This window comes from Anser brachyrhynchus, assembly GCF_964034855.1.
Source record: "Anser brachyrhynchus genome assembly, chromosome: 2".
NCBI lineage: Eukaryota > Metazoa > Chordata > Aves > Anseriformes > Anatidae > Anser > Anser brachyrhynchus.
The window spans coordinates 112,070,093-112,082,863 of record NC_137695.1 but is presented as its reverse complement, the minus strand read 5'-3'; the positions used below and the strand labels follow the sequence as shown (position 1 = coordinate 112,082,863).

At 42.7% G+C, this 12,771-nt stretch overlaps 1 protein-coding gene across 4 annotated transcripts in view; it reads right to left on the bottom strand.

Moving 5' to 3' along the window:
- Positions 1-12,771, bottom strand: part of CABLES1 (Cdk5 and Abl enzyme substrate 1) — an 80,466-nt gene that overhangs the window by 30,479 nt on the left and 37,216 nt on the right. For 3 of the 4 annotated variants that reach the window (XM_080580379.1, XM_080580382.1, XM_080580381.1), the window contains exon 4: positions 9,071-9,148. The exons of the other annotated variant lie outside the window; for it this stretch is intronic. In XM_080580379.1, coding sequence (XP_080436505.1) covers positions 9,071-9,148 — 78 coding nt within the window. The remainder of the gene's footprint in view (positions 1-9,070; positions 9,149-12,771) is intronic. 4 annotated transcript variants of the gene reach the window in all.

The window sequence follows — 12,771 nt, the reverse complement described above, 5'->3', positions numbered from 1 at the left end:
TCGTGTACCTTGCTCCTAGAAAAATCCAACACATCTATCTGCTGGAAAACATACCTCTATGGCAAACAAAAACACTGTATCAAGGTTTTCATCCAAAGCCCTCTTGATTTCTGGACTGGGGTTCACTTTGCACAGTGTCATATCATCATTCTGTTTCCTGATATTATATTACTGAGAAGCTGCACAAATAATTAGGTAAAAATAACCTTCTGTCAGAGGCATCGGATTAGCCTCCCCGTTCTTGCACACAACATGCTGAAAGGAACTATTTCTTCTAGAGATAAATGCTAAACAGTAACCATTTCAGTAGGTCTTATCTAGGAAATGAACACACAACTTGAGGAAGCCCCCAAATCAAAACAAAAATCTGTATTATCTTTAGCAATACCAGGATAATTTAGTACACTTCCTCAAGGACAGAGGAAGAAATAATGCCATTACAGCTTTGAAAACAAGTCACGGAGACACTTCTCCATGCAATTAACAGAGAAGGCTAGATAGCTTTGTTAATTCATTCAGCGAAAATCTGGCATCGTTTAAAGAGTCAGCTCAGCAGCTTTTCAAAACCAGAGTGGCTCTAGGGACGTAGAAGAAATCAGTTCTTTGGGAGCAGAGATCAGGGTCGGCTCCAAGTGTAAGCACGCACGGGAATGATTCCTGCCCATTAGCTGGAGATTGATCAAGACTAATCCCCCAATTTTTCCCATCTTTCTTCTGTTTTTAAAAGAAACGTCTACCTTCAGGACCCCGTAAGCAACACTGCAGCTATTCTCCCTCATTCTAAGTGTTTTGCAAAGGCTACTCAGAAGTCCTCTCTTCCTTTACATATGTCCTTATATTTGTAGGTAGTATATATTGCTTGTGTTGTAAAACAGTAATAAAACACTGTTTGGGGAGAAACTTGTCCATAAAACTGAGAATTTAACTCACTCTCTTGAAGAAAATCAGCACAAACCAGCACACAGTTTCTTATCAATGTTCAAATGAAAAGGATCATCCCAGCTTATACACATCCTCTCCCCGCTGATAGAAGACATTGTTAAACACTTGATATGAGATTCCTAGGTGAGTGTAGCTTATCCTTTTTGAGTCCCTGTCACTAAGACCAACAGCAAGCTAGTCTATTTTTGCAGGGAGAGCACTGATTTTTCATCCCACTCCTACTACAGCAAAGTTCACGAATGCCTCAGCAAATCTCATGCTGGACACCTGTGGTTGAGCCAGCTAAATAAAATAATAGTAAATCCTTTCTGGATTGTAAATTAAGGCAGGTTAAGTTTTCTCTTGCGGGGAACTGCTGGTAACAACAAGCTACAGAGCTCTGTCCCAGGGATGCTGGGGCAGCTCCCCCACCTGGGACAAGCCCAGGGGCTGCGACCCTGCTTCTGGAGGAGCCCCAGCACAGCTTCTTCCTCACCAAACCCCCAAAATTCCCAAACCAGCTAGGAAACAGTGGGATATGCCTCACATTTGCTCTCCGCAAAAATTTGTGAGCTGTGCCTGGGGAACGGTTGGGACAGTCGTTTTGGGACAGCCAACACGTTAAGCGCAGCAAACCACTGCCACCAAGTTCTTCGGGATACGAGCCCTTGTGCGGCACCATGGTCAACAGGCCCTGTACACGTGTGTAGCATAGGAACTTGAAAGAAAATCAAGCTTTCCCTGTGCTTAAGTTATTTACGTTACCCAATGGCACCGAGGAACTGCACAAACCAATATGCAGTAGTAAAAGCTGTTTACAAAATTCAGAGCAGGAAAGATGGCCCTTGCCAAATAGGCTTTTAAGTGAAGAGAACTTCCTTCCTCCTCTTCCTCGTTTTTGATTTTCCTGTGTTTTGTTTTCCGAAAGTGCTTTTTAACAAAATTTTCCAGCAATTCCAGCAGACACTGAAAAGCTAAAATAAATCACAGGAATGTAATTTTGCTACCTTTGCTTTATTTGAGCAGGGAAAGTTTAAGGAAATCACAAGATCAGGATGCCTTTTCTGCAGGAGGCAAAAAACTTGATCCCAGTTCTTGATAACATTAGGGGAGTTACTCTGATTTACATAAATGTCCATGCTCTATTTGTGCATACCATTTCCAGAAAGCGTGCTGAAGAGTGGTATTGGAAACTACACTCAGAACTGAGGAAGAAAAAGAAAGTTAGTTTCTCCACCTCATACACTTCGCAGATTTTCCTGGAACGGTACTGGGTGACTTGTGAATCCAAAGTTGTTGTGGGATGGTGGAAAGTTTTACCAAACAGGTAAATAAGAATCAAAACAGGAATTCTCAGCCTGTGTGTCAGGCAAGGATTAACAGAACATAAACTGAATATAAACTGCACTATATATATAACTGAATATAAACTGTATTACCTGCTCTTTCATGAATATAACATCTCTTTAATGAGCCAGACACTGTGCTTTGACGTGATCTATAAAGACCCATGCAAGAGTCCTGCTGGGCGCTTGCTCTTTAAATGACAGCAACAGTTGAACACTTTGACTCGTGAATAATTTAGGAGTCCATTAAATATTAAACAGATTTCTAGATGCATGAAAAAGCCTTCTACTTATGGCAAACGGAATCTGATATGTGTTATTTAGAGATGTAACCTTTTTGTGTTTGTATTTTATGCTTAGTGATTCCTGACTGCCCAGATTTATTCCAAAAACAAAGGCGGTTCATGAGACGTCAAAAAAATACTGCTCTTATCCCTCACTGTACATAATTTCTACTTATAGTCTCTGTTTTTAGGGATGAGGACAATGACAACTTTGGAAAAGATGTGCTGCCAGCCAGTTCTACAGCAGAGCTCCTACTGACTGAGACTGCTGGCTTTAATTGACTGTGAGTTTTCAGATCCTAATTGCCATTAGTGTTGCTAGAACAACATCTCAAGCTGCAATTTACTGGGAATGGAGGTGGAGAAGCTCGTGGAAAGATTGCTCTAATGGGCCAGCATCCTTTTAATCTCCCCAGACATATTCAGGTGTCAGCGTGTCAGCTCGTCTTGATGTTTTGCCCAACACGGAATAAAAGTTCAAACCTTAAGCCTATTAGCTTTTGGGATTTATCACTTAATTTCAATCTAAGGGAACAGGAAACCTCATAAAAATGAGCTAATGGTGGATCTATAAAATTCACCTGTGAGATGATTAGTTTAAAAGCGTCATGCTGTGTAGGAAAAAAAAAAAAACAGATTTCTGTGTCTTTCTGTAAAGCTAATATGCACTTGGTTTTGTTCAATTTGGGATAAGCAAGGAAAATGGGCAACAGTGAGGGAAAGCAAGGATATTTCAGCTTCCCTATCATATGCTAATAATAGATAGTTACTGTTTCCCAAATCTACAGACTGATAAACGTTCAGGAAATACACTAGGGATTGACAACTTGATCAAACTGTCTCGCATACAAAAATCAGGTAGGGGAAGAACAGCAAGGAACCTGGTGCCAAATCTGAAGGATATAACAGAGTAACCTGCTTTGCTATGCGCTTATCTCTACCATACTTATGGCAATTTAGAAGCTCTCATTTCTCCTGTAAATATTCCCGTTTCCTACACTGGCTGCAGGGATGCAGTGTGTGAGACAAACTCATCTAGATGCTCCTTTTTGCCTCATTTTGCATACAGCTTTCTTACCCAGTTTAAACACCGAGGACAAACAAAGATTGCAGAATTCAGATAATGAAACCCTTTGGGAATGCCTGGCCTCTGGGCTCATTGATCGCTGTGGCTACACGTTATTTGGGATGATGGCATTGAAAACTTCTTGCTCGTCGTATCATTGAACTCGTTAGTGTTCTTGTCAGGACTTCAACAGGCAAAGTTAAATTCAGTGATGATTTCTCTTTAGAAACTGGATGAAACTGGTTTGCAGCATTGCTGAGAAGGACACAAATTCTTTTTATCTAGTGACTTAATGCTTTACTTCAGAAGAATGATTGATTTTCCGTGCTCCAATCCATTTGATTACTGATACTGTATTATTTTCCTTAACTGCAGGCAGGTTTAGCCAGATAAATTCTTATATCTGACTTAATAATTCTTACAATTCTCCTACCAAAGAGCAATATTCAGCAGCTATACTCTCTGCAGGATAAGTTTCTAACCCCTTAATGAATTCAATGCCATGAAGAATAAAACATGAGGTGAATTGGCTGTTTTTGTGACACGCACTATCTGATGCTCTGGAATTTTTGTACGTTAGCTCATTGCCTCCAGCCTCAGTGACAGTCAGCCACTTTGACCCCATGGCTGATAGCTGAATGTAAAACCAGCCATGTTGCAGTGCCAAATCTCTCTGACACCTCCAGCTCTCCTTCCCCGGCTCCTTTCCACTCATCTTCTGGGCAGAGCTTTACAGAAACTTGGAAGCTCTTAAAAGGCTCTAGCAACATTAGAAAATAAAATACTATGATAGGGATGATTATAATCTGTGAATGCAAAAAAAAAAAAAAAAAAGCTTAGTTTTTGTTATTAACAAAATCTAGTCTAAAAAGCCCCTTTTCAAAACATGTTTTTAAATTGTGAGCCATAAGGACGTGTGCCAAAGAAAAAAACATTAAAGCAACAGAATTATAAAAACAACTACCTTCATTACCTTTTTCTCCTGGAGGAAGAACAATATGGTACCTTTCTCCTCCTTTGTAACACCGTTAACAATGACAGCCTGTCCTGGTTCCAGTTAGGACAGAGTTAAGTAGCTCATAGTAGCTGGTAGGGTGCTATGTTTTGGATTAGGATGAGAAGAGCGCTGATAACATGCTGATGTTTTAATTGTTGCAGAGCAGTGCTTACACCAGGCCAAGGACTTTTCGGCTTCTCGCTCTGTCCTGCCAGCGAGCAGGCTGGGGGTGCAGCAGGAGCTGGGAGGGGACAGACCCAGGACAGCTGACCCAAACTGGCCAAAGGGGTATTCCATCCCATCTGGCGTCATGCTAAACAATATATAGGGGTGGCTGGCCGGGGTGGGGGGGCCGGCTGCTCGGGGATAGGCTGGGCATCGGTCAGCAGGTGGTGAGCAATTGCATTGTGCATCACTTGTTTTCTTACACATTATTATTGTTAATACTATTATCATTATTATTGTTATTATTATATTCCTTATATTCCTTATATTATTATATTCCTGTCTTAATAAACTGTCTTTATCTCAACTCACCGGCTTCACTTTCCCGTTTCTCTCCCCCATCCCAGAGAGGGAGGGGGGAGGGTGAGCGAACGGCTGTGTGGTGTTTAGCTGCCAGCCGGGTTAAACCACAACACAGCCATACATTGTCATTTCCTTTTTTTTGAAAACGCTCAGGCATTTTAGAATATGAATGAGAAATGGATTGCTCTCGGACTGCCACTGAGTCCTGCAGGCCACATGGAGCACCTCCAGCAACGTCCATGAGGATTGCCAGAACTGTGCTGTCTCCTTGGAAGCCAAAGGAGAAGTGGTGCCTAAAGAAGCTCCAAGAGCACGTAAGCAATGGAGAACTGGAGTTTTGTTTGTAAACGTTACTGCAAAACCCATGTGTGGGCATGTTTCACAGGTGAGCAAGATTTTGCTCAGCAGAAAAACCCAGACTGCGAATACCCTTTAGCTGGGAAGATCTCCAGTACACTGCAAAAGAGTATCAGCTGCCAAAGTGATTCTGCAGCACTACTAGCAGCTCTAGAATTGCCGTACCACTAACCTGTGAACCACACAATGATTTCAAATTTCATAAAAGCATCATCAAAGGCAAGCATTCAGCCAGTATTACCAGCGCTGCTGATAATACATGCCTCTGCAGACTGGCCTGTAATGATAATGAGAGTTTGTGTGTATGTGTGTTAATTTAATAAGAAAGGCAATAAAACTATCACAGTGCTCCCAGTATGGGGTAGCTCTCTCATCGCTGCCCTTAGCTACCACTAAGCAGTGCATAGGGTCTGCTAACTTAGGACTTCAGAGGCCAAGGGAAGGCAGCAGGCAAGACTCCTGCTTCTTTCAGCTCGTGACATGCTGTACAGCCTTCCCAACGTTGCTTTCACCTGGCTATGCCTGCTCTTGCAGCTGCGCTGGTGCTCTAGATGAGGGAAGAAAAGCAAGCTCTGGTCCCATCCATTGTCCTGCTCTTGGCCATGGAAACTGGTGAAGCTGTGCCTGCCACCATGCCACCTGCAAAGATGTGGGCAACCTCACCGTAACCAGACGCGAAGAGGAGAAATTACGGCCCAGATCCACAAAAGTACCTGCCTCTCAGTGATTTCAGCAGCAGGAACGCATCTCGAAACCTTTGTGAATGAATCTAGGTGGTAATTCTCCCCTTTCTCTTGCACAAAAACACTGTAAGCTAGAGCATTAGTTTTCCACCAAATAAAAGGTATGGACAAAATTCTGAGGACACAAAATTCCAGTGATAACTACTGTTCATGACTTATTTTTCTCCCCAACACATCACTCTCTATACTTTTCGCTTCTCTTCAACAAAACAGAGAGAAGTAGAGCAAATAATTTCCCTGGCACGTGGTGCCCTCCCCTCTCAGCCCCAGCACGTGCAACCCGATGTGCCTTCTGAAACAGCAGGTAACAAGAACCACCATCCATCACCAGCAACCTCTGCACTGCTGTGGAATATGCTTCCCTTCAAACTCCTGCTGTGAGCCATGCTCCGGTGAGCCTGCTGCTGTCTGCCTGCAAGGGAAGGCGATTTGGGAAAGATTTTCCAAGGTACCGCTCAAATTTCACCCTCTTGTGTTTCTGCAGCCTTCCCTTCCACATCCCCCCAGACACACATTTGTATTTGTACAGCAATTTAAGAACATAGCTTGGGGAGGATTCTTGCTATCGTAGCTTGAATGAGCATGGAAGGTGGAGAAGATCTATAGCGTATTTCCTGCACATGGCTGGTAAGGGGTCGTTATGCCCCATCCATCCTGGCCAAGTACACAGAATTTAGCTGTGTCGGCAGGAACTGCCTCTCAGGCAGGTTTTTATAACAGATCTATTGGAGCGGTTCAGCTGCCAGCATCGGTACAGGAGAACTCTTCTCTGCTGCCTACAATATAGCTGGGGCTGGCAGCCTCCCCAGGGCACAGCTGTGCCTGGAGATTTCCTCGCTGGCCGCGGAGCCTGCAAGTCAGAGCAGAGGTGGAGAAGCAGCAGCAGCTCTGCCCTGTGCTCCTGTCACATCAAGTAGTGTCCCCTCCATGTCCACCCCGCTCTCCCGCTCCTGCCAGGGCTTACTCCATCCACTCTGTTTTATTTGAGGACACATCCGAAGTTCCCCGGAATTACCTGTTTCTTCCCCATAACCATTCATTAATGCTTACAGACCGTAAACCAGTCAAAACAGCTGCACCAGTGATCCAGGGACACACAGAAAGCAAAGCTAAAGGATGCTGTCAGTACAAAGCTTCAGAAAGGTACCCATGTCTCTCCCCCCTCCTACCACACATCCAAAATGTGCAAAGCAGTCAGCAGCTACTGTGCAGCCTGAACAGAGTGGCTACAGTTCCTGATATACTGCCTCATCTGTTCTTTGCACCAGCTGTTCCTGGAAGGAGGTACCATTTAATTGTTTCTCGCTTCCTCTGATGCTTTGGAAGAAAGAAAGAGGGCTTTTTTTCTTTTTTTTTTTAATTTTGGCTTTTTAACAGACGGAAAAGGGCTGGATTGCTGTGTACTGGCACTTTCTATCTACTCATCCCAATCCCTTCTTGCTGCGCAAGCACGGTACAAGACATTACATATTGAAATAATATTTATACATGGAGCTGGGTTCATTACTGCTGTAATTTAGAAGATATAACCAGTCATCAGCATTTCAAAATATATTCAATTTTCAATAAAGAGGCAATTTCCACAGGGCAATGACCATAAATGAATGACAGTGCACCAAAGAAGACTGACCAAAGCTGCCAGTCTGTCAAGGATTTTCCTGATGTGTCATCCCTGCTTAATTATGGGAAAAATTTTACTCTAAGACACAGGAGAGCAAGTCAACTTTCCTACACAGGTACCTCCTTTCCTTTCTGCATTAAAAATAATCTCCCTTTGTTTTGAATTACTGAGGCATGAGCAGCTTGTGGCCAATAACTCTCCAGAATTAAATAGATGGCAGAAAAATATGAGCCAAGTTCACCCTTTGTGCACTGGCTGAATTTGATTCTAGGTACTTTGCGGGTCTTTCAAAAAACACCTCCCTGCATCATCTGAATATTTCCCCCAGATTTGTGCCCTGCAGGCACCGAGCCATCGCCAACTACAGGCAACTCTCAGCTCGCTGGCAGGCGGCCACGTTTTAAACCTCTGCCCCAGAGGCACAGAGCTGCAGCCAGCACTGCCTTTAGCAGGTCGTGCCCCAGAGACTGCGAGATGACATTTCCTAGCTAAACCCAGTCTCCTCCACTTCTGCAGTTTCATTGCAAAAGCAAAAAGCTTTCTCAGTCTTTGGAGAACTGCTTCAAATCCAGATATCTACCTGAGGTCTAGTGGCTCAGCACTTTCAGGGACGTAAGTCAGCTCCATGGAAGTTGCTCACAACTGCTAAGAATCTGTATGGCATCAGTGCCAAAACCATCTGTCAGCATTACCACAACTCTCTTTTTGCTAACTGAATGATCTGACCACTGTCTACAAGTACAATGAAAAGCTATTATGTTTAGATTCAATTATTTCTCTGTAGTAATGGAAGCCTAGATACAGTAACACCATAGTCATGTGGGAGAATCAGAAAGCTAGGACTGCTTATAAAATAAAAGTTGTGCTGCCCAAAATACGTGTTTCGTCAAAGACGAGTGAAGGCAGAAGAAACAATATAGGCTGTATATATTTTTCAAGAATGTAGAATTCAGGAGGATAGTTTTCTCCAGTTTAATAACCAAAGATACCACAACACATATAAATAAACAAACTGGGAAGTGAGAATCGTAGTTTTAACCTGGTAACGACCCACAACGCAAACATTTCTAAATGCATTTCTCTCTTCTCTTCTCAGATATTTAAAAGCAGATATTTAAAAGCATTAGCCTCTGTCATTCTGTTGTCCGTACCAAGTTCTACATGCAGGCCCAGAAAGACTACATAGTATGTGTATAAATATACATACCCGACTTGGGTACAGTCTCGATATGGCAGCACTGAAAATATGCTACAGAAGGATCTTCTGCTGCTGATAAGGACTATTCTAAAATATAAAAGAAAATAAAAGAAATCAAAGACTAAAATTTAAAAATCCCACCACAATAAGCAAAGCAACAGATGTCATTGTTGAGGAATTAATCATCACAAAAATTCCATCGCTGACAATTTTTCCTTCTTCTTTCATATTTCACGGTAAGGTATCGCTTAACTGAATCTTTACAGGAATGCTGAAGTCTGTGCCCTATACAGTAAATATACAGTACAGCCCATCCCCTGTACAGGCTTTCCAAGAAGAACATACTGAATACATTTCACCTGGAATCCAGAACTGATGTTTTTCTAAAAGTCTTAGTGAAAGAGAGTCCACCAGGAGCATCAAGGAGCTGTTCTGATACCTCACCAAGTTGCCTGAAAGGAAGCTAACAAATCCAACAGCATCCCAGGTGATACACACCAACCACCAGTCAACTGTGATGCACCCCACAACTCCGTGGCTGACTTTTGAGTCTGCATTTATTGGGCAAAAATTTGCTGCTACTTGTCATGACCTTCCTCTGCTAAACCAAAAGACTCCACTATTTTCAGCTTTCTATTCCTGATACTGACTGTTTCATGAATGAAGTCAAACTCTGCTATTACGACAAGCCTTCAGTTCCTTCCACCATTTTCCAAGTTTCCTCGAGTCTTCTCCAACTCTTCCCCATCCTCCTCCTTGGCCTCTGGGCATTACCTCTGGACTCAGCAGCTGCACAGACGGCAGATGTTGATGTCACGTAAGCTTCAGTCTTACCTTTAAGATCAGTGTCTAGCCTGGAAGACACTCACCAGCCTCTGTGCTCAGTAATCATACCACCCTCTTGGTTATGATGTTGCACTGACACTCGGGCATGACTGATCATGTAGCTCCTCACCCCTTCTCCTCCAGCACAATGTCTGTCTCAGTTATTAACTGTCAGGACTGGATCCCTCCTCCTGTAAAGGTGGCTTGCCTTCATTCATTACAGGCAGGTAGCTCAACATTTGGCTACATGCAAGTATGATTTGTTTGCCTGCACAGAGCTTATCTCAGAATACGGGCCGCTCTACCAGCAAACGCCTTGTGTTTTCAACCAGTCTCCAAATCTCTGCGTCATCTGCAGTAAGTCACCGAGTGGCATTAAATTGAATACCTTAAAGCAACCTGCCTGTTTTACATCTGCACTATAACCTTTAGCCATCAACCTCAGACATATCATCAAGTAACATCAGAACTACCTTGAGGTCAAGACCCACTTTCCATAAAACTACACGGACTTCCAACAGCAGCATAAATTCAAGTTTTAGGACACGCAGATGGGCAAGAAGCCAAGAGGAACTTGATCAAAATGTAAGATATACACTAGCAATGAATGCGTGATTATTTATAAATATACCATCTTTCCTCATTAGCTTCAGGACCCCAACAGTTGTACATTTGTACAACATACACTGAAAAAGACCCTTCTTTCCCCTAAAACTGGCCAACAGACTACATCCCCTCAAATTCCTCTAAGCTATGGTGATGGTAATTCATACCCTTCTAACCTGATTAGTGATATGATTTACCTGTGTTTCACCTTACTGAAAGTCTCCACCTGTGGTCCAGAGTGCTAGGACCTATTGCTAGGTTGGTTGTCGGGGCAATTTCACTTCCTTGCTCTGCTCTTCAGCACCGATTTTCCTGATGTTGTCTGCCACAGATCTCTGTGGTGAGGGGATTTCACCCACATTTTTCATCCTTTGTCCTATACTGGTCAAAGTTAGATGACAAACCCTAGCAACCTATTTTGTTCTTCGTTGTCTGAAAATCACCATATACATCTCTAAATCTTATACCCTTTACATTTTTTTAAAGCATTGTTTACTTATGGGACCAGCTTGGCTTAGTCACATTTCTTGGAAAAGGCTTAGGTTCCCCAGAGAGCTGCTGCATGCAAGTGTTGTCTCCTTGGAAAAATGCAGAATGATCAATTTTCCTTTTCCTGGATCATTCTATTATAGCGATTCTATTTTCTTCCTTAAAAGTACATTTCAAAGCAAAGCTGTATTTACCCTTTAATAGCGGAGGGTTTCTAATAATAAACATGTGTACAACATTAGGAAACTCTCCTGCAGCAGATACAGTACGATCTGAGTTCCATAACAGCCCTTACCTATGGCGAGTATCTCACATCTGATAAGATGGTCTCATGGTGCTGCAGTAAGTTGTAAAGCAGGGAGAATAATTTTGTCACATTTGAGAAAGGCAGGCCACAAGCAAAAAAACCTGGCATATCATTAATTTTGTGCTTGCCACTGTTTATTGCTGAATAGTTGCTACTCACAACAACTCGTTTGTTCACTGAAAGCCTCGTTTGCTGATGTATGCAACTTGGCACACATTTCAAGGTTGACATCAGAAAGCATCTTGGAATTCAGAGAACCACAGCATCCATCAGGCATATCCCCCATTCCCTCTGGCTGCTTCTGGAAATACAGCTCTTCCACTGATGCCCTACAACTCCCTAAAAAAAACCCTCTTGAAGAAAAACAAACTGCTGCTTTCTGTGTCTTCAAGTGGAAATATCAATGGGAAGTCTCCGGAGAAAACTAGCTGCGTGTATCAGAAGGAATCAGATCAGAAAGAAAACAGAAAGCATCAGCCCAGCCTCTATTTTTTTCAGATTTCTTTCCCTTGGGAATCAAACATTGCCCCTGTTTCCATGAAACAGGGGGCCCCAACTACATAAAGATCTTCAAGGCAGAGTGGGAGATGAGTGCACGGCCTCTCCTTGCAAGGGCCTCCAGAGCCAGGTTGCCACAAAACCTCCACTTGCAGAGCTACTGGAGGGAGGCTGGTGCAAAACAGACTTAGGAGCCGGCCTGGAAGAGACCCAGGGATGGCAGTGGTCAGAAGCTGATTACAGAGGGATAAAACAGCATTTTATTCAGAGATTAGAGAATAAGTGTGGAAACAAAAATATTCTGAGGGCTGACTATGGTTTGCTGGACCAGAAAATCCAGACACTTGTCATAAAGCATGCTTTGGAGAAGAAAGTGTGGAGGAAGCTGGCTGCTCTTCAGGAAAACAGAATTATTGTTTATGAGAGAAAAGCATTTTTCTGGATTTCAGCTCTTCATCAGTACCTACGATGCTGTGCAACTCCAATTGAGATATCTTGGATATCAAGCAGTTTGACTCAGAGTGGGTTTACGTGCCCCAATTGCCATTGTGCCATGTAGACATGTTTACAATTACTTCATGAAAAGGTTTTCACTCTCTATTTCTCTCATTTTACCAAAAAGTTGTACTAATTGCTACAGCTTAAAGGAACCATTACTTTGCAAGAGAGCTCTGACAATACGCGACTGTCTGAGATTGTAAAAGCTCATCTTCCAATTTCTTTAATGAGGTATATACTACAAAACTACAAGAATTTACAGAGCACAAGGCGCTCAACAGAGTTAGTAATACGCCTGATTTGAAGAATAACATCTGTTTTCTTTAGCTTCTGTCTAGGTTTGATTGAGTTGCACCAAAACACTGTAATTGTGCAATGTGATATACATCATGTGTGCTGTATATATTCTGAATATTTCCTCGTATGTCATTGATAATGTTTGAGTAGCAAGACTTTGCTCCCCTGCAGGTAAGGATGAACACAAACT